This window comes from Astatotilapia calliptera, chromosome 16, assembly GCF_900246225.1.
Source record: "Astatotilapia calliptera chromosome 16, fAstCal1.2, whole genome shotgun sequence".
Taxonomy (NCBI): Eukaryota; Metazoa; Chordata; class Actinopteri; order Cichliformes; family Cichlidae; genus Astatotilapia; species Astatotilapia calliptera.
This window is the reverse complement of record NC_039317.1, coordinates 3,849,967-3,872,408: the sequence shown is the minus strand read 5'-3', so window position 1 is coordinate 3,872,408 and position 22,442 is coordinate 3,849,967. Positions and strand designations below refer to the sequence as shown.

Here is a 22,442-nt window from a genome sequence, read left to right as displayed (position 1 = left end):
AGAAATGTCGCTGACGACATAAGACGAGCCAGTGTTGCTTAATAATAGTCAGAAAAGTGTGAAAGCACACCGCTGCTAAATTTAGGAATGTAAGATCTGCAACTAAGCTATCAACGTGTAAAGTTGATGCTGTGGGTGTTTATGGCTGGACTGCCATTACACCCTTGTATCAAGTATAATTCACTGTCAGACTGATTTGATTGCAGGTCAAACAGAATCAAATTTACACTTAGCAGCTTTAAGGAAGCTATTATGCTCCTCCTATTATGCTTTCACTTATTTTCCATCAAATAATGCTCCAATGGTCGATGTTCATTTTAAACAAGGTCAAGGTTTCAAATAATGAGGTCAGTGTATGTATAATTAATCTATGTGAGCCAACAGCTCAGATTGCTCTAAACACTTGGTGTCAGACAGTTTTTCTACTCTTTGCTTTGCATGAAATCCAAAAACACAGCCCACTCACCTGTTGTTTAAACATTTTGTTTGGTAGCCAATCAGAAGGAACACTGGGTTTCCTATCTTAAAACACGTATATTCACCCCTTTAAGGCAGATGACATATATGAAACCCTGCCAGCATATATCCTGCTGTCATCACAATCATTCCTCAGAAAACCTCTAACAAATATGAAGTTTGCTAAGCTGACAGTGCTGAAGTTAGCCACTGCTCTTCAGATGGGGCATAGGCTGCCTGTGAAGCATTCATTTCAAGTCTTCCATGCAGTAGTATCCATTCTTATTTGGATGGACATGCTCAATATTTTGGTATATTCTGCACTTTGTTTGAAAGCGCTTTATAAATAAAGTTATTATTATTATCAAATTGAAGCAAATGAAGAGATCTTCTATTCAATACTATTTCTCTTTACATGAGAAGAAACAGCATGAGGGATGCCCTGCCTGTCTGGGGTCTACAACACTAGCAGAATGCTGACTGAACCCAAAGAAAATGTGTTTTGTCACCAGCTCTAGCGTTCAACCCTGAGGAAGACGGGTGACATTTGTGTAGGAAGTGCTGGGAAAGACAACATATCTGTTTTCTCTGTTTTGCCACACAGTGGTGAAGCTGCAGGTGGAGTGGCATACTCCACTGGTTTTCAGGGTTTTCTTCCTACCCTTAACAATTGTAAAAATACACGCGGCCCTGTTCCCGGATTTTGTTTTAGAGCCAGCCTCTACAAGGGTCAAATCAGTGACTACCCACATCCCTGTGCCTTGCTATGGATAGTAACTGGACCTGGACGGTGGGGTGGAAGATGGCTTAGTTAACCGAACACATATTGAGCTGTGCCTGGTTGCTTATCTGGCCCTATGGTGGCTTCTAAAGTCTTTCGTCTAAGCACTGCATCTCAGGTGGACAACATTTATTAGACTTCAGTCTTCAGTGCCTCCATCATGAGGTCTGTCACCATGCTCCACACATACCAGGCAATATTCTTCTGTTTTACTAGCCAAATGTAAAGCTTTATCTAAACAGAGGCTTTTCCATTCGTTCTGTGGAGGCCATCTTTATAGTTTACAGTACCAAAGATCTCTTGTTGCCTCAGGGTGTGCAAGCACTTTCTACCAGGGGAATGGCAACCTCATGGGCCCTTCTATGAGCGACTATCAGCTGGATGTGAAAGCTCCTTCAGTGGCTCATTCTGTCTTTTCTGTCATGCACTAGGGTGCTGGTGGTTAGGCTCTTGTTTGGTAGTATGAGAGAGATTTTTCCTGAAGGAGAGACACTAAGTACAGCACCAAGTCGCCCCACCACACAGCTGCACTCCGTGAAGAGCCGATATTTAAGGGATAACTGTGAAGACGACAGGGGCTATCAGTGCAGGTGTCACATATGTAATCACATGTAAACAAAGGGGGGAAAATATACTGTATTTTTGTACCTCGTTCCTCTCCTTCACAGAACAGAAGGTGCTTTTTTTCCCCTCTCTTTTTTTTTTTTTTTTTAAATAAACAGACCTTAATGAAACAGAACCTCAAGTACAAATACGACTCCATAGACTCTAGTGCTTAATGTCTTATTAGAATAACAGCAACAAGAAAATCATAGGGAATTATTTTCAATTTTGTTAAGGCCACCCCAGACACACTTTAAGGACCCCTGGTTGTGCCAAGACCCACAAACAAACAGCAGCTTCTTTAAAGGTGAGCAGAGCAATCGATGGCAGTGAAGAGTTGAGAGTTTTAGTGAGCAAGAGGATTAATGCAGCCTGAGCAGAAACAGAAGTGTGTGGTGAACAAGAGAAAAGCAGTAAGTGTGTCATCCATACGAGGTATTAAATTCATCACACACATCGCATGAATGCAAGTGTTGATGTGAAGAATGTAAGCGTGGGAGGAAAATAATGCACGTTTTCTCACCTCTTTGGCTCTCTGCACGGCATCACTGGGGGGGTTTCGGATCTGTGGGGATGACTTGGTGTTGATCTTATCGTAGAGCTGAAAGATAAAAAGCACAAGGACAATGAGCTGGACAGCGAGACTGTGACCAGAAATGAGTTTTCACTGAGGTCAACACGACCAACGACACGTCTTCTACATATTTGCTATATCAGACAAAGCTGTTCATGGCTGCAACATTCACATAGTAACTTCCTGATGCTACATCAATATCGCTTTATTGAACACATTTGAAAATGTGGGAATGTGTACATGCTTCCACTTTATTTTCACGGTTGAGTTCTAATATACATATACGAGTTACAAAAAACCCCAACAAAGAGCAACAACCACAACAAAAATCCCAGCATTACCTTTTTTGGCAATTTGCGCTACAGTAGCTCATCTGTTGGATCGGACCGCGTGGGCCACTTTTTAATCACTGATCACTGCAGACTGGGAACACCCCACAAGATCTGCACTTTTTAAGATTCTCTGACCCAGTTGTCCAGCTATCACAATTTGGCCCGTGTCCCACACGTGCTCGCATCCTTGCGCCTGCCCATTCTTCCTGCATCCAACACATCAACTTTGAGGACAAGAGAATCCTTAACATAACGCAACCACTAACAGGTGCCATGATGAAGAGATAATCAGTGTTATTCACGTCACCTGTCAATGTTATGCCTGATCAGTGTATAGAGACACATAAGATATGGAGAGAAAACTATATTAATAAAAAACAAAACAAAAAAAACACTACGACAACAAAAAAGAAAAACTCTTCAAAGACCAAATAAGAATGGATAAATGTATTTTGAATAATGTCTTCTGTGGCCAAGGCTAAGCGAAACAGTATTTGTATAGCGCTTTACTTAGTCCCTGAGGACCCCAAAGCGCTTTACACTACAGTCAGTCATCCACACACACATTCACACACTGGTGATGGCAGCTACAGTGTAGCCACAGCTGCCCCGGGGCGCACTGACAGAGGCGAAATCCACAAGAACAGCACACATTTGCAAAATAATGTGTGGCACCTTAGAACCATTCAACCACTTCCATCCTCTGACCGTTAGATTTGCTCTCAGCTCCTTCAACAAACCACTGAATGAGGGGGATGTTTTAGGAACATTGATGTTTCATTCACTAATAACCAAGAGCACAAAGACATTCTGACAGTAGGCGGTGGCCCAACACCTTACTCTGCTCTTCAGGCTGTTTTTCCCTTTTATATATTATATTAAACACATTATATACATTATATTTAAACCCAGAAAATGGTTAGAGCCTTAATGTTTATCAGAACACGGTCAATGTGCGTATGTGCACAAAACTGCTCAACTAGTACACCTTTCCAAGTTTTATGAGTAGAAATTCACAAGGTTTCAGCAGCAACAACAACCACATCTCTCTCTTTGGCTGCATCAAGTGCACACAAAATTAAAATTGATGTAACACTTAAACTTAAAGCAGTTTCTATGAAAAAGCGTAAGCTTGAGTGCTGATGCCACTTTTACAGTTTGCCCCCCCCCGTCCTAAAACCGCCACAACCTTGTTTCCTCATCACGCTGACTGAAAGACAACAGACACAAGCTTATAAAAATCCTGTGACTAATAAACAGCACTGCTCTGCATCGCCGATGTTTATTAACGAGACTGCATGTCTGGATAGAAAAGTGGCCCTGGACACAGTCCAAACAAAAGCAGCAGCTGAAGCTCAAATCAAAGCAGAGGGTGGCTTTTTGGAACAAAAGACACAGACAACCACAGCTGTGGAAAGCAGCTCTAATCATATACAAAGCAACAACAATGTGATGTTTGAGGAGCAACTTGTAGTTTTCATTTAACCTGCTCTGCAGTGCATGAGCGGGCTGCATAATGTGTACAAAGAAAAGCACTCTCGGAGGCAGACACAGAGTCACAGACAAACTGTGTTTGTACCAGCCCTAGACTCAACGCTGCTCTGTTCTCCCTCTTACAAACACGACAGCAGACGACATCATGCAGCGCACAATGATAAACATTAACCTAAAAAATCTTTTTGCATTTTGTACACCAAGTACATGTAGCTGCTGTTTCACTGCACTGAGACATTCACTTTGCTTCTAGTTTGAATCAAAAGTGTCTGCAGCTGTCTTAAGAAAAGCGTGCCTTCGTGGAGGGGGTGAAATGCACAAACAGAAGTCGTCTGTGGTGCTACACATGCCCAAAACTGAAGTTTGAAGTTGTGCGACTAAATACTCGGCTGCCCCAGATTCTTATTTTCTGGTTCACGATCACAAAAAAAGCCCCAAAATATTTATATTTATATTTATTTATATATATATATATATATATATATTTCTAAAAAAAATATTTTTTAAACAATGACAATCCTAATTTCCCTCTGAATAATTTACAGGAAGACATGCAGGTGTTCTTTGGCTGGTGTTCTAATTGTATTTAAATTGAGCCCATTATGCTCATTTCAACTCCATATTTTAACATGGCCTTTACTAGAGTAGCTTTGCATGACTCACAGCTTGAAATAATCCTTTTTTTTTACCTAATTCCAGGTGTTAGTGCAGCCCATCAGTTCATCCTCTGTCTGAAATGATCCATTTTAGCTCCCTTCCTCTTCCCTTAAGCAAGCTTGATTCTGATTGGCCATCCCAGGTAGACTAAAGATTTTAACAGGTGGGCGGGGCTTACATGTTTACAGCCAGAGCTCTGCACCTGAGATGATGATATAGAGCCAGTCTGAATTGGAGCACTTAGAGCAGCATGAAGCTCGAACTTTTGGCTTTTTCACTTGAGCCACAGTGAGTATTTCTCAGGGGAAACAACATTGAGATCTGCTTTGTTTCAACCAGAGCCTTGCCTTATTTTTTGGTTTCAAATGCCATGGCTCCAGTGGGAACACAAAGCTGTGCTTCTTCTGGCATCCACTTAATTGTTTCAGTCTCTTCAGTCTGACTTTCTCCTGCCTTCCTGTCTCAGCGGTGCAGCCTTCTCTCTTACAACATTATCATCACTGTTTCTGCTTCACCTCCAGGTTAATTTTTTTTTTTTTTTATATAGAGAAATAGAAGTGTGGAAATATGCAGATGGTATGTAGACTGAATGCACAAACCTGTTGGTTCAGGTGGTTAAGAAAAGCCTGGGTAGGCACAACAAGCTGGTGTGCATGATTCATAAATCCAATTTTACATATGCACTTTTATGCACAGGGTAACAATGTTTCCACATACATATTAATAAAGAACAGCCTTTATTTGTAGCGTTGGTGAGGCTCAGTAATGACACACAAATCTGGAATGCAGTGTTAATTTTAGTTCTGGATAAGGGAACAGTGACTTCTTTCCATTATAGAGCTGTAGGGGGAAACGAGAAAACATCAGCTATCGCAAGGAATGAGTTGTAAGACACATCTGGTACATTCCTGTAAGTTTCTAATGGTTCATCCACACATGGACATCAGTCCTCTAAACTGGAATGAGGGCTGGCAGACAAAGGAAGAGAGACGTAGGAGAGGAGGGACTGCGAGTCAATAGCAGTATACTGGGGAGGAAGATGCTGATTACAACATTAGGTAGAGTTCCAATGCCTGTACCGCTGTGACAACCTGACATCGCCAGGAAAAAAAAAAGCCCCAAAAGAAACCTACACAGATTGCACGCACACATCTCAAGAGTGCATTTGTATCCAATTCTTTTTGAACAAACTCCTCAAAAGACAAACAGCACACTCCTCAGGAAACCTGAATGGCGGTTGGCACCACGAGTGCGTGCTGTGCCACACGCCGTCCGCAGCCACTGAGCATTTACGCATATTTACTGCGCTCATGTCCTCATGCTTTCAACATCTTTCTGGTTTTGTTGAGTGTTAAGCAATCGTGAGCTGACCTCTGATGGAGTTTTACATAAAAGTGTAGCAAAGACCGAAGTCTGAATTAAGGGTAACAAAAGACAAACCAACCAACGAGACACTCAAAGATATGTGCAGATGCAGATTTCACTGTTACAGCTGTCACACACAGGCACACATTCGATCATGATCTCGTGACGGCGTGTGCATGTGGCAACAGCCACGACAAACAAGCGACGGCTCTTATTTTATGATGAGAAACAGTGCGATTTCCTCATTTCTTATTAGTGACAAGTAAATGCAGACATCAGTTCCTTGAGGGTAACTTCTTTTTCCTCGCCTCCATTAGCTCGAAAGCCTGAGGAGTTTCGGATACACGAGGAAAAAAGAAAAATACAAATACAAATGCACTCGACTAAAATGCCTCATTATACATGTCAAACACCAGAAACACACACTGGGGGATGTCGGGTTGACTTCGAATTAGCTTGAGGCATGTCTTGACAAAACTCTTTGTGCTAACACATCAGATGAAGGGAAAAAAAACGGAAGACAACAAACTCACCCAAAAGACAGAAAGTGTAGTGTCACAAAAACACAGCCAATAGATCGCAAACACACAGACATGAGTTTTGTAAGCCAGGAGGCTCCATCCGTTCACAGTCTTCAGGATTTTGTGTATTCCCTCGATGTGCAGGCGACTTTGAGCCGCGCATACAGTGATGAAGGGTGCGCTTGCTGTGAATGGCACTGAGGCCTGACAATACCAGCCATTGTTTATTTTCAATGACCGAGGCTGGCCTGTGATGCTCTGTCCTTTCCTGACTCCCCCTCCTCAGAGCAGGGCTGGGGTGTGAAAGTGTGGGTGAACAGGAGAGATGCATGTTTGACTGTTTCATGTTATTGTATTTGAGCTGCTTACAACACAGAGTGTTTGTAAAAGGGCTTGGCACTGTTGACTGGAAACTGTATATTCAAAGATGTGGACAAATTTGTCATTTGTCATTGAAACAATGCTTCATTTCTCCTGAAAAATGGTTCAGTTAAAAGCAGTTATCAAATATATACCTGTATTATCTTTGGGATGTAATAGAGTACAATTATCAAAACAAATGCTGCTGTACGGCCTATTTGTAGGCAAAAACATGCAACTGTAGTTTGATATCATTGTGTACAGTGAACATGGATGAGAGAAAGCAAAGGAGAGAGCTGGTTGAGGAGTTCTATAGATAGCAATGTTAAAGACAAAGGCCATAAGACAATCTCCAAGCAGCTTCATGTTCTTGTGACCAAAGTTGACAATAGTATTGCAAATTAGAAGGTTAATGAGACTGTGGTCAACCTCCTGGGACTCAAGAGGAAATGCAAGACCAGGTTGATCAGAAGCATGGTCTGGATGATTGAACAAGAGCAACGAAATCATCCAAAACCAACGAACCAGTGTGTTCTGATCACACCATCTGTTTAATTTTGAACACTAATGAACATCAAAAACAGGAATGCACCAAAATGCATGCTGATGAGCCCAAAAGCTTCTGGGAGGATGTCCTTTTGTCAGATGAGATGAAACTGGAGCCTTTGACCTTTCAGATGAGCTCTGTGTTTACAGAAGGAAAAAATTAAAGAACACCATGCCTACTCTGATACTCTGAAAACTGGAGCTTGGAGACGCTGGCCTTCAAAGCTGAGACAGCTTGAGCAGTTGCTGCAAAAGGTGGTCCTACAAAATATTCTCCCGAGAACCAGCCTATACATTTATGTCACACTGTGGACATTTGGTTTTGGTCTATATCTTTTGACTTATTTGAGCTATCCTACTAAGTCCTGATGTACTAAATAGAGGACATCCTGGGCTTTCCACTGATATCTCATGTGTTTGGGTGGCCTCTTTTAGCTCCAAAGTGGAAGGAAATCCCCATAAAAGTTCAATGGTTCTCCGGAAGATATTAAATTAAGGGTACCATCTTTGGTGTCCATGCTAAATATGGAAAAATATTAAGGGGATACCATTAGTTACAAGAGTTTGTCTTTTAAATGATGAAGTGTATCTAAAGATTTGTCCACACTTGTACTTTAGAGCGAAAATAACTAAACACATAATTGGCCAAAACAGTCCTGAGAGCTGACCAATCAATCCTACTTTGAGTCAAATCCTAAGTTAAATTCTCCCATTGATTTTAACCAATTTGTTTTAAATGCAGAAATATGTGTATTAAAGTAGCTGAGCTAAATCTCAACACAGAGCACATTAACTGGCATTTGCTCATATTCATTGTAATTATCTTTCACTTAATGATGTGCCTCATTTACTATAAAAACACCGCTCACACCGGCTTTTTCAGTTTAACAAACTACAGCGCAGAAATCAGACTAAACAAAGTGGATCAAAGGAAGAGAAAGCACAGCTGCCTCAAAGGCAAAATGATGTGCTCGGAGTCCAACTAAATCTTAAATGTGGTCTGGCCCCTGTGCTGCGATTTTGTGACCCAATACGGTTTGAATGTGGCGCACCAGTTGTAGGTCACGGTCTGCTGCTGTCACCTACGACTCAGATGTTTCTGTCAACATCCCTGAGTCACGGAAACAAGCAGCAACCGGACCATTTGTCAAGTCCAAGCGAGCTGCTGCTGCTGCTGCTGCTGTGTTAAGGACACATCTTAAAAAACAACATGACCTTTTCATAATGCCTCCAGAGGAAAGAGCATCCCCGTGTGTGGAAAGATGCTATTTATGCCTTATATCACAAGCAATGACTGAATCTTATTAAGGGGTTATTTCCACAAAGACATTGTGCCCCCTCCAAAAACACTGGTTGTGAGGTACATCACAGTAGTGGAATGGGGGCACTAAATGCTTTCCTAAAACCCAAAGCATGTTTACAGTGGACCTGTTAGGCTTTTCCTTATTTTCTGTCTTTTATTTATTGTTACAAAAGTTCATGCCTATATTAAACATGTAAAGTTTGAAAGCCATAGCTGTACAAGTTATGGCTGTACGTCAAAAGCTCAGGCTTCTGTCTGCTCTAAATGATCCATTTCACACACTTTTTTTCTACACTAACCTGTGTATGATATCACCGAGAGGACCTATCCCTTTTATAATACAGTACTGTCCCTGACCACAGACGCTGCACGCACCTGCTGTTCAACCCTAAAACATTAAATTGAACTATGAATAATGCAAAACTTCACTATCAGAGGCCAAAGTTAAAAAAAATGCAGAGCTGGAAATGAGCAGAAAAAGGCTTTAATATTCATGCGTGAGGCTGCTTCCAAATCCCCTCGCTGCAGAAAGAGTGGCTGCTCTGTCCAAACCAAACTCACAGACGAGCAGCAGAATAAAGAGGTAATAAAGTTTATAACACATGATTATGTAGCAGTAAGAAACACATATTTTTAAAAAGGTCTTTGTTAACAACACCTGTAAGAAGAGGCTGTGGAAATTGTTTCACAGTAAAACAGAGCTGTAGTATTAAGTGACGATTTCATAGGAGCAGCTGGGCTTATCAACAGTTTCTGTGTATTAACACACTGTACTTTACATGTGATGTTAGGGCTGCTCAATTAATCAAATTTTAATCTAAATTACGATCTGGGCTTTCAATGATCATTAAAAATGACTGAGCCGATTATTAGCACCTCCCTCGTGCTTTACTCTCGCGCTGCTCCGTGTGGCAAATCGAGCGCACCTCTCTGCATTTCGAACACGCGTCACAACAATTAAGAGGACCCGAGGGAAGCTCGGAAAGCTAAGCAGAAGTTATTTGGAGAGGAGAGTGACTGCCGTTGGTTGAAAAGAGAGGTAAAAAAAACCTTCAGTGGTTGGAAACATTATGGGTTCGTGGAGTCAGACGTGTGTAAACTTTGCTACGGTGTCGTGCTGCACCACAGAGCAACACTGCAAAGTTCACTAAACATAGATGTTTACATTTTTAATTTATTTTTTATATTGCAAACATTTGCACTGTTATCAGTATTATTTTTTGACAATCTTTAAAGCCATTATTCAACACATTGTTATTGTTAAATAAATATCGTCAAATAATCGAGATCTCAATTTCAGTGAAAATAATCGTGATTATCATTTTTGCCATAATCGAGCAGCCCTATGTGATGTGTTTTCAAAGTGTTCCTGAATTCTTTTTAGAGCAGTGTATTAAAGGATTTCTTGTAAACCTAAGATTCCTTAAAAGCACTAAGTGGAATAATCCCTAATGTTTCTGCTTGACAGCTGTTTAAAGTGGAGATGAAAGGATAGAACAATGAATTTCTGCCAGCCAGTAAAATTACAGCAAGTACAATGCAAGTAAAGAAGAAAAACAAAAACAGGTCCACATATTTACTGAAGTATCGAAAAACACATTTACAGGGTTGTCTGTGAAGGTTCTCAGTCATCCAGGTCATCGTAGTCAAAGGAGCTTGCAAAGAAAAGCGTCCGGACTTCTTTAAGTTGCTTGAAGACGTTTCACCTCTCATCCGCGATTTACGGATCGGTTGGTTTATGACACCAACTCTCTGCCATCTATAATCCAGTTTTGAGTTCCCTCCCCAGACGCCTGAACGCCCACTCACATCCTGGGCCATCTGACCTCAGGAATTCGCATGATAAGGTGGGGCCAGGTTTCACAATGAGCTCACCCAAAACCCTGGCTGATTGGGACCCACACCCAGTTTCACACCTTGGCTCAGGCGATTAGAGGATCATCAGGGGGTCCTTTTGTCCCTCTGTGGGGGGTCACTCCCACTAGGTTTATATCTGGGACTCTCCACCATTTGACCTTAGAACTGAAGAAGCTTCTCGGATGAGAGGTGAAACGTCTTCAAGCAACTTAAAGAAGTCCAGACGCTTTTCTTTGCAAGCTCCTTTGACATTTACAGGGTTATTAATACATCTTTAGATCAAGCTTCATGTGCGATAGAATGGGTGCAGAAGTTTCCGTGCACTGCAACAGCCTAACGTTGGATTTGTAGGCTATGAAAGGCAACCACAGTGGACTCTTTAAAATAAGGGGATGCAACTGAAATAAAATGGACATCTGGCTATACATCTAACATTTGTGCATGCTTTTGGAATAATCATCTGAGTGACAATGACCTGGAACAGAGCTAGTTCTCAATGTCTATTTTTAGCTTAGGCTCAGTTCACGCAGTTCACACATCACTGTGCGATCTGCACAAAACTCCCATCCTTACAGTTAACGACGCACAGTCAACTGTAAACCAAATACCAGAAAATGATATTAAAGTTTCATTTTTTATAAATAATATTTAAAAAAAAAAAAAACTATTAATGGAAAAATACAACAACAAAAATAAAACACACTATCTCCCACTGTTCCAGCTGTTAGAGTGAAGTGTTGACAATCGCTCATTTGCTTGTGTGACACTTACATCGAGCAGTGTGTGTAGATGCTGGTCCTGGAAAACACTGTGGAGGAAATCTAAATCTTTTTCACTGCAGTCCGTCAAAGCGTGGATCTCCTCTAAACTGTCCAACACCTGAGACACAGCACCTGCAAAGCACGCACGTCAGAAGTCCATCAGTCACTCAGCCAATCTGCACAGCTCTCAAGCGCCAAAACAGTTTCTCAGTTATTCAGCCTGGCTGCACTTTCGATTAGGTCTGTCACAATAATGACCTCCATTTCTTTTCAATACTGTTCTACAGTTCAGTTCCTCAGCCACCAAAACTTTGGCCGATTTAAATTTAGCACATCTCTACTTTAAGATCATCAGGGCTGTCTGTGTGAACTCGTCCCTCAGCGTGAGATTATCGTAGTGGGCAGGTGCACAGCTCATTTAGAGAAAATATCTATTTCAAAAACAGAATCTAATTTAGTTTCTTCTACTTATCAGAGTTACAAGACTTAAGTTGAATTTACTACACAGCGCACAATGCATACATGTGCAATGGGACAGAACAAGCCTTAGAGGAGGGGCACAAGAAGATTTTTTAAAAAGAGACTAATTTGATATCAGGTAAGGTTGTGATCACTCCTCATACACGGGCAATGACCTCTAAACTGTTATAACAGCTCCTGTGTTTAAGTGTGGGTTTGTAATATAAAAATAACTACACTTCAGGGATCGTGCCAGAATAAACAGCAGGACTGGCACTACCATTCCAGGACACAACATCTAATCGTTTATTTTAGGTGGCATAAAATGGCCACAACAAACTTGCTTTTAACAGTTAAATGTGAAACAACATATCAAATAGCAAAGGCAGTTATGGTGACAGGGCTACACAAACTACTACAAAGCACAGCACAGAGAGAACAAACAGGTACCTACGTTCTGCTGCTAGCAGTCCTAGCATGTGGGAAGCATTAAGAAAAATACACAAAAAATGAAAACATTGGCATTGTGCATATGCTGCCATCAACATTTAAACATTCAGAAGCAGTTGCTTCACAAGTGCCTCTGAGATTAACACTGATAAACTGGAAATGATTTGTGTTTTCAGTTGCTGGAATCTGTATGAGACTTAATCTTCATAAAGAGATACTCAGTAGATCCTCTGATTACAGCTCTTGTCTTTGGTGTATATTTAAGAGCTTGTTGCACAAACTTTCTTGTAACAACCTGCACAGGGCCTTACAGAGAAAGGAGAACTCAAACATGAAAAAAAGAGGAAGGAAATTAGACGGAGAACGTGTGATTATTTAGCCAAAAAGACAACAAAGAAGAGTTTGACTTCTGTGTCTTTGTCTACCTGAGGATGTGGGATCATCGGAGAAGTCTTGGAGTTCCTCGGGTGGATCTCCGTAGAAGGAGTTGAACTTGTGACTGGACACTGCAGCTAGCACGGCCCCCTGAAACCACAGCAGGAACATGAGCACGTGCATCTGTGGCCCCAGCTACGTATATCATCAATACACACTGAGATGATATCATGAACAGAAGTCTTGAATATTACAATATGATAGTGTAATATTAAACCTTGAGCTTCCTCCTGGCGTTGAACTTTCTCAGCTGCTCCACGGTTTCCGGCAGGTGGATTTTGTAGGCATACCGATCCCTCTCCTTAGAAAGAAAACACAGAGAGGAAAATTGCTTACACGAGCTTAAACTGACTTCTTACACTGGGATGATTCTACTGAGTTCTGCTGAGCCATGTTTGGCACTGTCATTATAGCATGGACCATTTATTGGACACTACACTTTGAAAGCAGTGGGCTTTTACCAGTCAGAGAAGGTCAAATGAAAAAGGGTGTGTTAAAGGACATGCATTATGTATGGACTAAATAATTCATTCACACCTGTTACAGGAAAAATGATTCTATGTTTCTTTACCTTCTTTTAAATGTACAAAGATGCCTTTTGTCTGCCCTTTGCCTATGGTTAGATTGGTTTAGAATTATCTTTTTAGACTTTCTCAGCAAAGACATACTGTTTTGGGACATATTGTTTTAGATTGTTTTATCTCTCACAGCCTTCTCCCAGCTCTCTGCTGACGAGACTAGCGCCACATATGGAGTTGTTTATTTTATTTGTTTTGTATTTTCTTATCCTGTTCTCACTGTCTTTCCTATAAAAATTACCAAGCCACTGTGCATGGTGTGAGTTGTTCTTAGCAGCTCACCCGTGTACACGTTTGATAAAGAAAGTAACTTTGTCTCATTGTGTCTTTATTTCTCCTGGGTCTTTTACAGAGTTTTCCCCCAACATTTCTTGGTCCTTCGACAGCCGGATCACCTCCATCGTGTCCCATCTCCGTGACCAGTCCACGTTGTTCGCCTGTCGACAGCCCACACACCAGGTGTGTGGAAAAAGACCAGGAGCGTTAAATTCGGGTCTTGGCCAACGTCTTAGAAAGCGACCCACGGTGGTGGGACCCGATCGAGGTGGACCAGACCCGGCGACACCGACCCGGTAGATACAGACACACTGACACAATCTTGCGTAAAAGCGCATTTTGAATTCAGGGAATTTAAAATAGCGGAAGTAGCTCGTCGACTGGTAGCTCTGGGAGCTCGTCGACTGGTAGCGTAGCTCGTCGACTGGAAGCTTTGGAAGCTCGTCGACTGGTAGCTTTGGAGCTCTGGGTAGCTCCCCCAGCTGGGTCTAGACTGGGTCTAGGGAGTAAGTAGCTCTGGGAGCTCCCCTTATTATAAGGGTTCCGGTCGCGCGCGTCGAAGCTGTGAATGTGTGTGTGTGTGTGTGTGTGTGTATTGTTTTAATTAATGGAGCAAGCTGAATTTTCACGGTCCAATAAGAGACTGAGCTGCTCCTACTGTGTTTTTCTTTTACTGCTATTCACTGACGTGCTGGTGAGTTGAGAGAACGGTCGAGTTCCGTCTCGTAAAGTTCACACCGCTTTTGGAAATAGTCCGAAAGTAGAAGGGCGTGTGAGCAACCGCTCTCGTCTCTAATACCAGCGAAGGTGATAGCAGCTGTATTGTGTATATATTACTTAAACAAAAATAAGTAAATACATAAATAAGATGGGTAATCACGCAAGTGAAATTAAAACTCACTCCTGCTGACGAGCAGGGGTGAGAAAAGAAAAGTCCAGACGCCGGACAAAAACAGTGTCTGTAAACTGAGAGATTTAAGAAAACAAAATATAAACAGTCAGAAGAACAGAACTCAACTGCCAGTTTAGTAAAACCAGAAGACGAGACACTGTGCAGTTCCCACAATCCTTTTAGTAAACCATCACTCACTCCTGCAGCCGCATCTGCAGCACCACCCATATCAGGAAGAACTTAATAATCCCTTATTAAGTGAAAACTAGAGATCACAGTAGTTTGAAGTAGTTTAAAAGGGTTGAAAACAGACCCCACTGAGTAGATATAAATATAAAAAGTACGAAATAAAGATGAACAAAGGGAAAATTACAGTAGAAATGATCTTTAGAGTATTTGAAATTAATAATAGCAAGGATAACAACCTGTAAAGTGATATCAACAATGAAACACAGTTGGCATGATGACCATGCCCAGCATGTATAAAATGAATATAAAGCAAATAATTCACACAAATATTTTAATAAGGTATATTAAGGCTGTGTCATTGTTCAGCCAAGGACAGTGTGTGAAAAGGTAACTGTCTCCACCCTGGGAAAAGGATGATTCTGCAGGTCATCTGAAGCCCTTGATGGATACAAAATAAAATATAAATAATATATTATAATAGAACTGCCTGGTCCACCATGCAACAGAGAGAACAAATGTGACCGCAGATTGGATGAATTCAAAATTATTTGTTTGCTAAATAAGATGATCCTAACTATCAAATTGGCTCAGTAGTAGTATAGTGGTACACACTGATAAAATATAATATGCTATTGCTGTTATATAAGACAAAGAGGATAATATTAACAATGACATAATATTAATATGAAGAGGCACCTTAATCGGTTATGATGTGAGGTGAATAACTGTTAAGCAGTAGTCTGCATCAAGCTTAAGGTTTGCTGAAACTCAGTGTAATGACATGTGAGATGAAGACAATACAGAGAATAACTAAACTAATGAAGTGCATAGAGGCACTTGACCAGCTTGAAACCTATCATCCTAGAATGACACATTGCTGAGATAGAGCACACCTATAATAACAACCAATAAGCAAAACCCTGTAGACAACAGCTAAAACTACAGGATTGAGAAGCTGAATTAAATATGTAGACACTGCTAAGCTGATGAACATGTTCCACATTTTCTTTTCTTTTTATTTATTTGTTTCTTTTAGAGCAGAAGCTGCTGTAACACACCAAAAGAAAGACTCTAGGTCTGACCAACCGTCTCAGTCGTGGGCAAAAAGATGTCAGTCAATAAAATTCTAAAAGATAATTTATTGACAAAAAAAAATATCAAGAGATAACAGATAAAACAGTCCAGTGTCCCACTTAAGAATTGTATAAAAACACACAGTGCCAAGGCCAGAGCCAGCTATGCCACACAGCCAAGTTGCACTCCACATGTTGCCTTTAACAGGGTTAGAAGTTGTCCTTGGAGACCCACCACCCTGCAAGCATATAGTCAGTGGTCACTCAAGCCTCTGCAACTCTGCTGCCTTTAGGCTGTGGCATATAATAGGCCCTGGACTGCACAGAGAGACAAAACGACACACTTAATATAAAATTCATAGCGCAAAACCCGTCCATCCCAAACATATCTGATTTCATCACATTACATACCTGCACAGAGAGACAAAACAAAACAGCAGTGGTTGTAGTGTGGGCTATATGTAGACCAGTGTATCAGTGCAATCAAGTACACCTGCCTCTAATTAGTCCAACCTCATTCCAGCCATTGGCTCACCAAAAATGTGACACACACAAAACCACTCCCAGCCCAGTGCAACTTCACACAATAATATGGAGCTGAATTAACACAGGCACATTAGTCTACCATGTTACAAGCTGCATGCTATTACAAGCCAACATATGCAGACTTCTGCCTTGTTCGGGTGGCAGCATTTTTCTTTTTTCTTTTGTGTCCTGACACGTTTATGTTTTTTGTTTTTGTTTGATTATTTTGTTGGTTTTGGAAACGAATTTAAACGAACTTGTGACAATACTTGAGAATCACAGTGACACATAGTGATTAGGCATATGATTGAAAAATGCCTAGGTTTAGAGCTGTGAGCTATGCAAAGTTAAATATATATATATATATATATATATATATATATATATATATATATATATATATATATATATATATGTATAAATGGGAAACAACCCTAACTTGAAAGTTTGAAATGTGTGAGATCCATGAATTGTTTGAAAAACTAGGAATTATTCAAAACTGCCTTAAGTGAAAATGTAGTGTTGCATCTATTCTCCCAAACCAAGACAAACAAAAAAGAAGAAGCTTTCTGTAACTTCAAAATAAGGCTGACTGTTGACAATAGACTAAAACACTAATCCGCAGGTGGCTATCAGGAACAGAGAGGCGAGCAAAGTCACAAACACCAAGGCTGCAGACAGCCACGCAGAAACAGCAGATAACATAGAGACAACGCCTGCTAGAACCGTGGAGAGGAAGGTCACTTCCCACGAGATTGTAGGAGTAGAGGACAAATTAGTTGTAAAGTCAGCTTCAGGCCACACAACTGTACAACAATTAACTGCCCTTTTAGAACTAGTACACACAGCAAGTGGCCGCAGGTGCTTTATTAAATGCATATATGACCCATCGTGTCCAGTAAATTTGCTAGGTAGAGACGCTCTGACAAAACTTAAGATAGCAGTCATGCCATTCTTTTCTGGTATTACACCTGAGTGCCAGAAACCGACCGAGTATCACAACATTCTGAGATTTAAACAAACTCCAGGCCCAGATCCACCTTATGATCAGCAAGTGTGGAAGCTAGGAGAACAGCATTTGACCTTACAGCACAGGCCGAAATTGTGTAGGTTACGCAGTAACCACAGATAGTAAAATAATAGAAGCAAAACCACTTTCTTCTTCATGTCCTGCACAGAGCGCTGAGCTGATAGCTGTGATACGCGAAAGCTAAATACACAAAGACAAACTAATAAACATACATACAGACAGCCAGTATGTTTTCTCTGCTGTGCATCATTTTGCAAAAAATTTGGCATAACAGAGGAATGATTACACCAACTGGCAAACCAGCATGCCAACCTCTTACAACGCCTACTGACTCTTTCATTACTACAGGCAACAATTTTGCTGACAGAGCAGCAAAATAGGCGGCACAACAGGCAAACATCACATTGATGGCAGTAAACACACATCAGATTCCACTGGATGTGTTGAAAAATGAACAAAAAGCAGCAAGCACAGCAGAGCAGGCAAAATGGCTAAAACACGGTGCAGTTCTGACAAACGACTTAATGATGTGTTATGGCAAGCCAGTGTTGCCAAAAATTCCTCCACAAAATGGCGGCATTAGTGACTCATGGCTGTACGCATTTGTCAACGGGGGGACTGACCAGTATTGTCAACTCTCATTTCTACACTGTAAATTTTGAAACCTCAGCAAAACAATTTGTCAGAACGTGCATGACGTGTCAAAAATATAATGCTCAGGGAAACCTGAGACCACACAATCCATATGGACTTTATTGAGCTAAATGAATGCCAAGGGTAAAAATACGCCCTAGTGGTTATAGATGTATTCTCAAAGTGGCCAGAAATCTACCCAGTGAAAAAGGCAGATACAATTTCAGTAGCAAAATGTATGTCTAAGTTGTAGGAAAATAAAGAGATGATTGTAAATGACGAAGAATGTAATGATGTCTATCAAGTGTCTTGCAGATCACAGCCCGGTGACTGGGTTCTGATCAAAGTGCTCCAAAGGAAAAACTGGAGCTTGCAAAATTGCGGAACGACCATCCTGGATCCATCAGAGTCACTGCAGGCGTGTCAGTGAAGCCATCTAAACACAGCTGACGGCAGGCTTGCCCGCTTGTTGTGATCTCGCCCGGTGGAGGGGTCAGCTTTCCTGGCCGGGGGGTCTACTCGCGACAGGAGGGTGTGTTCCGTCGTCATGAGGTGGTGGCTCTTATCAACTGCAGCGGCCCTGACCATGGCCGGGCTCCTCACCTTTGCTTCCGTGAGGGACAACAAGTCACGCTACATGGAGAAAAGGCAGACACTGTATGACAAAGGAAAGTACACCAAGTTTCCCCATGGATACGCCACCAACTTCTGGTGGCAGTTTATGAACACTACAGCTCACCTGAATAACAAAACTGACTGCTATGCATGTACCCATATGCCCCTATCCTCGCAGACGTCTGGCCTGTGGCCGTACAGCATACCTGAAGATCGCAGTTGGTGTCTGTTGGGCCTGGCAACACATCCAGGCTACGGTACTCTTTGGTCCAAAGCCAACTACAGCATCCCAGCAAAAGCAACCTGGAGGTCATCATCACTCACAAATGTGAACTGTTCCGGACAGACCTACCTACTGACCTGGCCCCAAGTCTCAGACCCACTGCCTGATGTAATTCTACTGAACAAACTGAACGCATCACAACTGCCAGTATGTGTGATGAACAATGGCTCGCGGGCAGTGGGGGAGCTGCCTACTCACCTATGTAAGCACATATACACTTTCTGCCCACCAAGGAACGAGAGGAAGTGTATGGCCTGTTCAATCAACGCCACCTGTGCCAGTAACACGACGCTGATGGGCCTAAACTGTCGCTCCGACTACAGCTACCGAATGCCACTACAAACAAAGACTCAGTACCAGACAGGATGTGCACGGACGGCACCCAGCAGCAGAGGAACCAGAGTTTTGGCTGACTGGTACTTCCTATGTGGCAACAAGGCTTATCTGTCACTCCCTGAAGGTTGGGGAGGTCTGTGCGCCCTGGTGGAATTATCAGATCACGTTTTCTTCATGCAAAGTGTTGCACATCACCCAAGCAGCCGGCAGAGACGTGAAGTGGACATCGCCTCCCCCAATTCTTTCGGCATTACCGTGGACACTGGAGTGCCGGGAGAGTTTCGCATCTGGGGAGGAGGAGTGAAATTCTTACAGAGCTTGATCCCCGGCATTGGAGTTGCCGAGGTGCGGGATCACGTGGAGATCAACCGATATGCTCTGCTACGACACATCAACTTGACTAAGACCCTGGGAACTGCCTTAGCAGGAGAACAGCAGGCCATCAGAACGATGGTGCTGCAGAACAGACTGACACTAGACCTGCTAACAGCATCACAAGGAGGAGTTTGCAAGCTGATCGGGGAAACATGTTGCACTTTTATCCCTGATGGATACGAAACTGGAGGAGACATTTATGAAGCTTTGCAGAATTTGACCGCTCTGCAGAAATATGTCACTGACCACACACCTGGAGCAGCTACAGCACAAGGCTGGCTTGACTGGCTGTTCAGCGGTTCATGGCTGGCTGCTGTAGCAAAGCCATTTTTTCTTCTAGGTCTCATCATGATAGCACTGCTCATAGTAGTGTTGTGTGTGTTGCCATGCCTAAGAGTAATGATTTCAAAGATGATAACAACTACAATGACTGCTTATGTTGCCGTGCCTGAAGAAGAACAACATCCCGTTGCAATTCTGTTAGAGGAGAACTTGTACTAGCTGCTAATAAATGACGTGGTGATTAAAAATGACTTGTCAAGTGATCACGCACTGATTAACACATTAGTAGGTTATGCAAGTTTTCATGCTTTTATTTTTTTTGAAGTCTTGACTTTTAAACATAAAGTTTTTCATTTTTATAACGTTTTCATACTCTTATTTTTTTTTGAAGTCTTCAGTTTTAAACATAAAGTTTTCATTTTAAATATGAAGTTTTCATTATTTTACATATAAAGTTTTCAATTTAAGGTTTGCATCATTTTAAATATAAGGTTTTCATCCTTGTATTTTTTGAAGTTTTCATTTTAGTTTTCATCCTTTTATTTTTTGTAGTTTTAGTTTTATTATTTTTTCTTGTTTATTCCACTTGTTATTTCATTTACTATGATTTTCATTTACTATGTTTTTCTTTTTATTATTTTCTTTTGTTTTATTCTTTAGACCAAATGACTGCCATTTCTGCTATGATGACATTTTGAAGATTTTGGAAATTAAAAATTGCCTAACATACTTAATAAATAATTTTCATAGACAATTGTTGTATACATTTAAAATAAGTTAAACAGGGGGGAATGTTACAGGAAAAATGATTCTATGTTTCTTTACCTTCTTTTAAATGTACAAAGATGCCTTTTGTCTGCCCTTTGCCTATGGTTAGATTAGTTTAGAATTATCTTTTTAGACTTTCTCAGCAAAGACATACTGTTTTGGGACATATTGTTTTAGATTGTTTTATCTCTCACAGCCTTCTCCCAGCTCTCTGCTGACGAGACTAGCGCCACATATGGAGTTGTTTATTTTATTTGTTTTGTATTTTCTTATCCTGTTCTCACTGTCTTTCCTATAAAAATTACCAAGCCACTGTGCATGGTGTGAGTTGTTCTTAGCAGCTCACCCGTGTACACGTTTGATAAAGAAAGTAACTTTGTCTCATTGTGTCTTTATTTCTCCTGGGTCTTTTACAGAGTTTTCCCCCAACAACACCTGAAATTAAAATGTTGTCTGTACCTGGAGGACAAGGAACAAAACCCCCCAAACTGTTATGCAGATATAAATGGTAGTAAAATCCACTGGGATCAAAGCAAGACCAGCTAACCCACAGATCACACAATCTGTACAGTGTTCATACTCTGAGGAAATAAAGAATCCACCTGGGAAGATGAAGGCTTGTCCATGTTCTCTTGCAAATCTAATAAAAATTGTCCAATAATTTAATTTTGTACTCTTGAAATTTTCCCAGACTCGTGGTGGACAGTCACCAAAAATTCCAAACATTTCCTCGCCCAAAACTAGCACTTACATTACCCACAATGCACTGCAACAGAAAGTTCAGTTAAAGGCTAAAGCATGAATTAAAGTAATGTGGTTGCAGTCAAACCTTAGGCTTTCAAGAAAGCCACATGTTGCAGCAATGTGGCCTGTTACAGCTTCGATCACTTCTATGTTACAATATGTTATGATGCTTGCTGCTCTATTAACATATGCACTCTGTTCTTCTTTTCTATGTTTCACTGACATCTACAGGAAGCGCTGCCTGAGGAAAGCGGGGAGGATCATCAAGGACTCCAGTCACCCCAGCCATAAACTGTTCAGACTGCTTCCATCAGGAAGGAGGTTCTGCAGCATCCGGTCCCGTACCAGCAGACTGAGAGACAGCTTCTTCCACCAGGCCATCAGACTGCTGAACACGTCATAGACACCTCACCTTCACTACTGGAACTTTAACATTATGCACTCCATACTGTATATAAATGCCACTGTTCTGCACATGTCTCAACTCTGTATATTTTTATATATTTTATTTATTGTTTACTCTATTTAATTTGTAAAATATGTGTACACACACACACACACACACACACACACACACACACACACACACGTAGAAAAATATTTAGTATACACATCCAGAAATGCATATACTATTATATATTGTACATATATTTATTAGTTTCAGATGTAGCCATTCTTGTATTTTGCTTGTTTACATTATTGTATTTTGCACAACTCTGTTGCTTGTGAAGCTCGCACACAAGAATTTCACTCACATGTGCTGTACCAATGTACCTGCACATGTGATGTGACAATGAAAGTGATTTGATTTGATTTGATTTGATTTGAAAACTCTACGTGTGATGGCAGATGCACAGCAGGAGCAGATCGCTGAACTGAGAGTAATTAA

The 22,442-nt window shown here is 41.2% G+C and overlaps 1 protein-coding gene across 13 annotated transcripts in view; it reads right to left on the bottom strand.

Annotated features, from left to right (window-relative positions):
- The window catches only part of caska (calcium/calmodulin-dependent serine protein kinase a), a 172,514-nt gene that overhangs the window by 35,866 nt on the left and 114,206 nt on the right, over positions 1-22,442 (bottom strand). For 9 of the 13 annotated variants that reach the window (XM_026144181.1, XM_026144180.1, XM_026144187.1 and 6 more), the window contains exons 9-13: positions 13,172-13,255; positions 12,945-13,044; positions 12,524-12,541; positions 11,621-11,742; positions 2,364-2,441 (exon numbers count right to left, since the gene is read on the bottom strand). In XM_026144181.1, coding sequence (XP_025999966.1) covers positions 2,364-2,441; positions 11,621-11,742; positions 12,524-12,541; positions 12,945-13,044; positions 13,172-13,255 — 402 coding nt within the window. The remainder of the gene's footprint in view (positions 1-2,363; positions 2,442-11,620; positions 11,743-12,523; positions 12,542-12,944; positions 13,045-13,171; positions 13,256-22,442) is intronic. The other 4 variants (XM_026144183.1, XM_026144186.1, XM_026144194.1 and 1 more) reach the window with 1 other exon arrangement.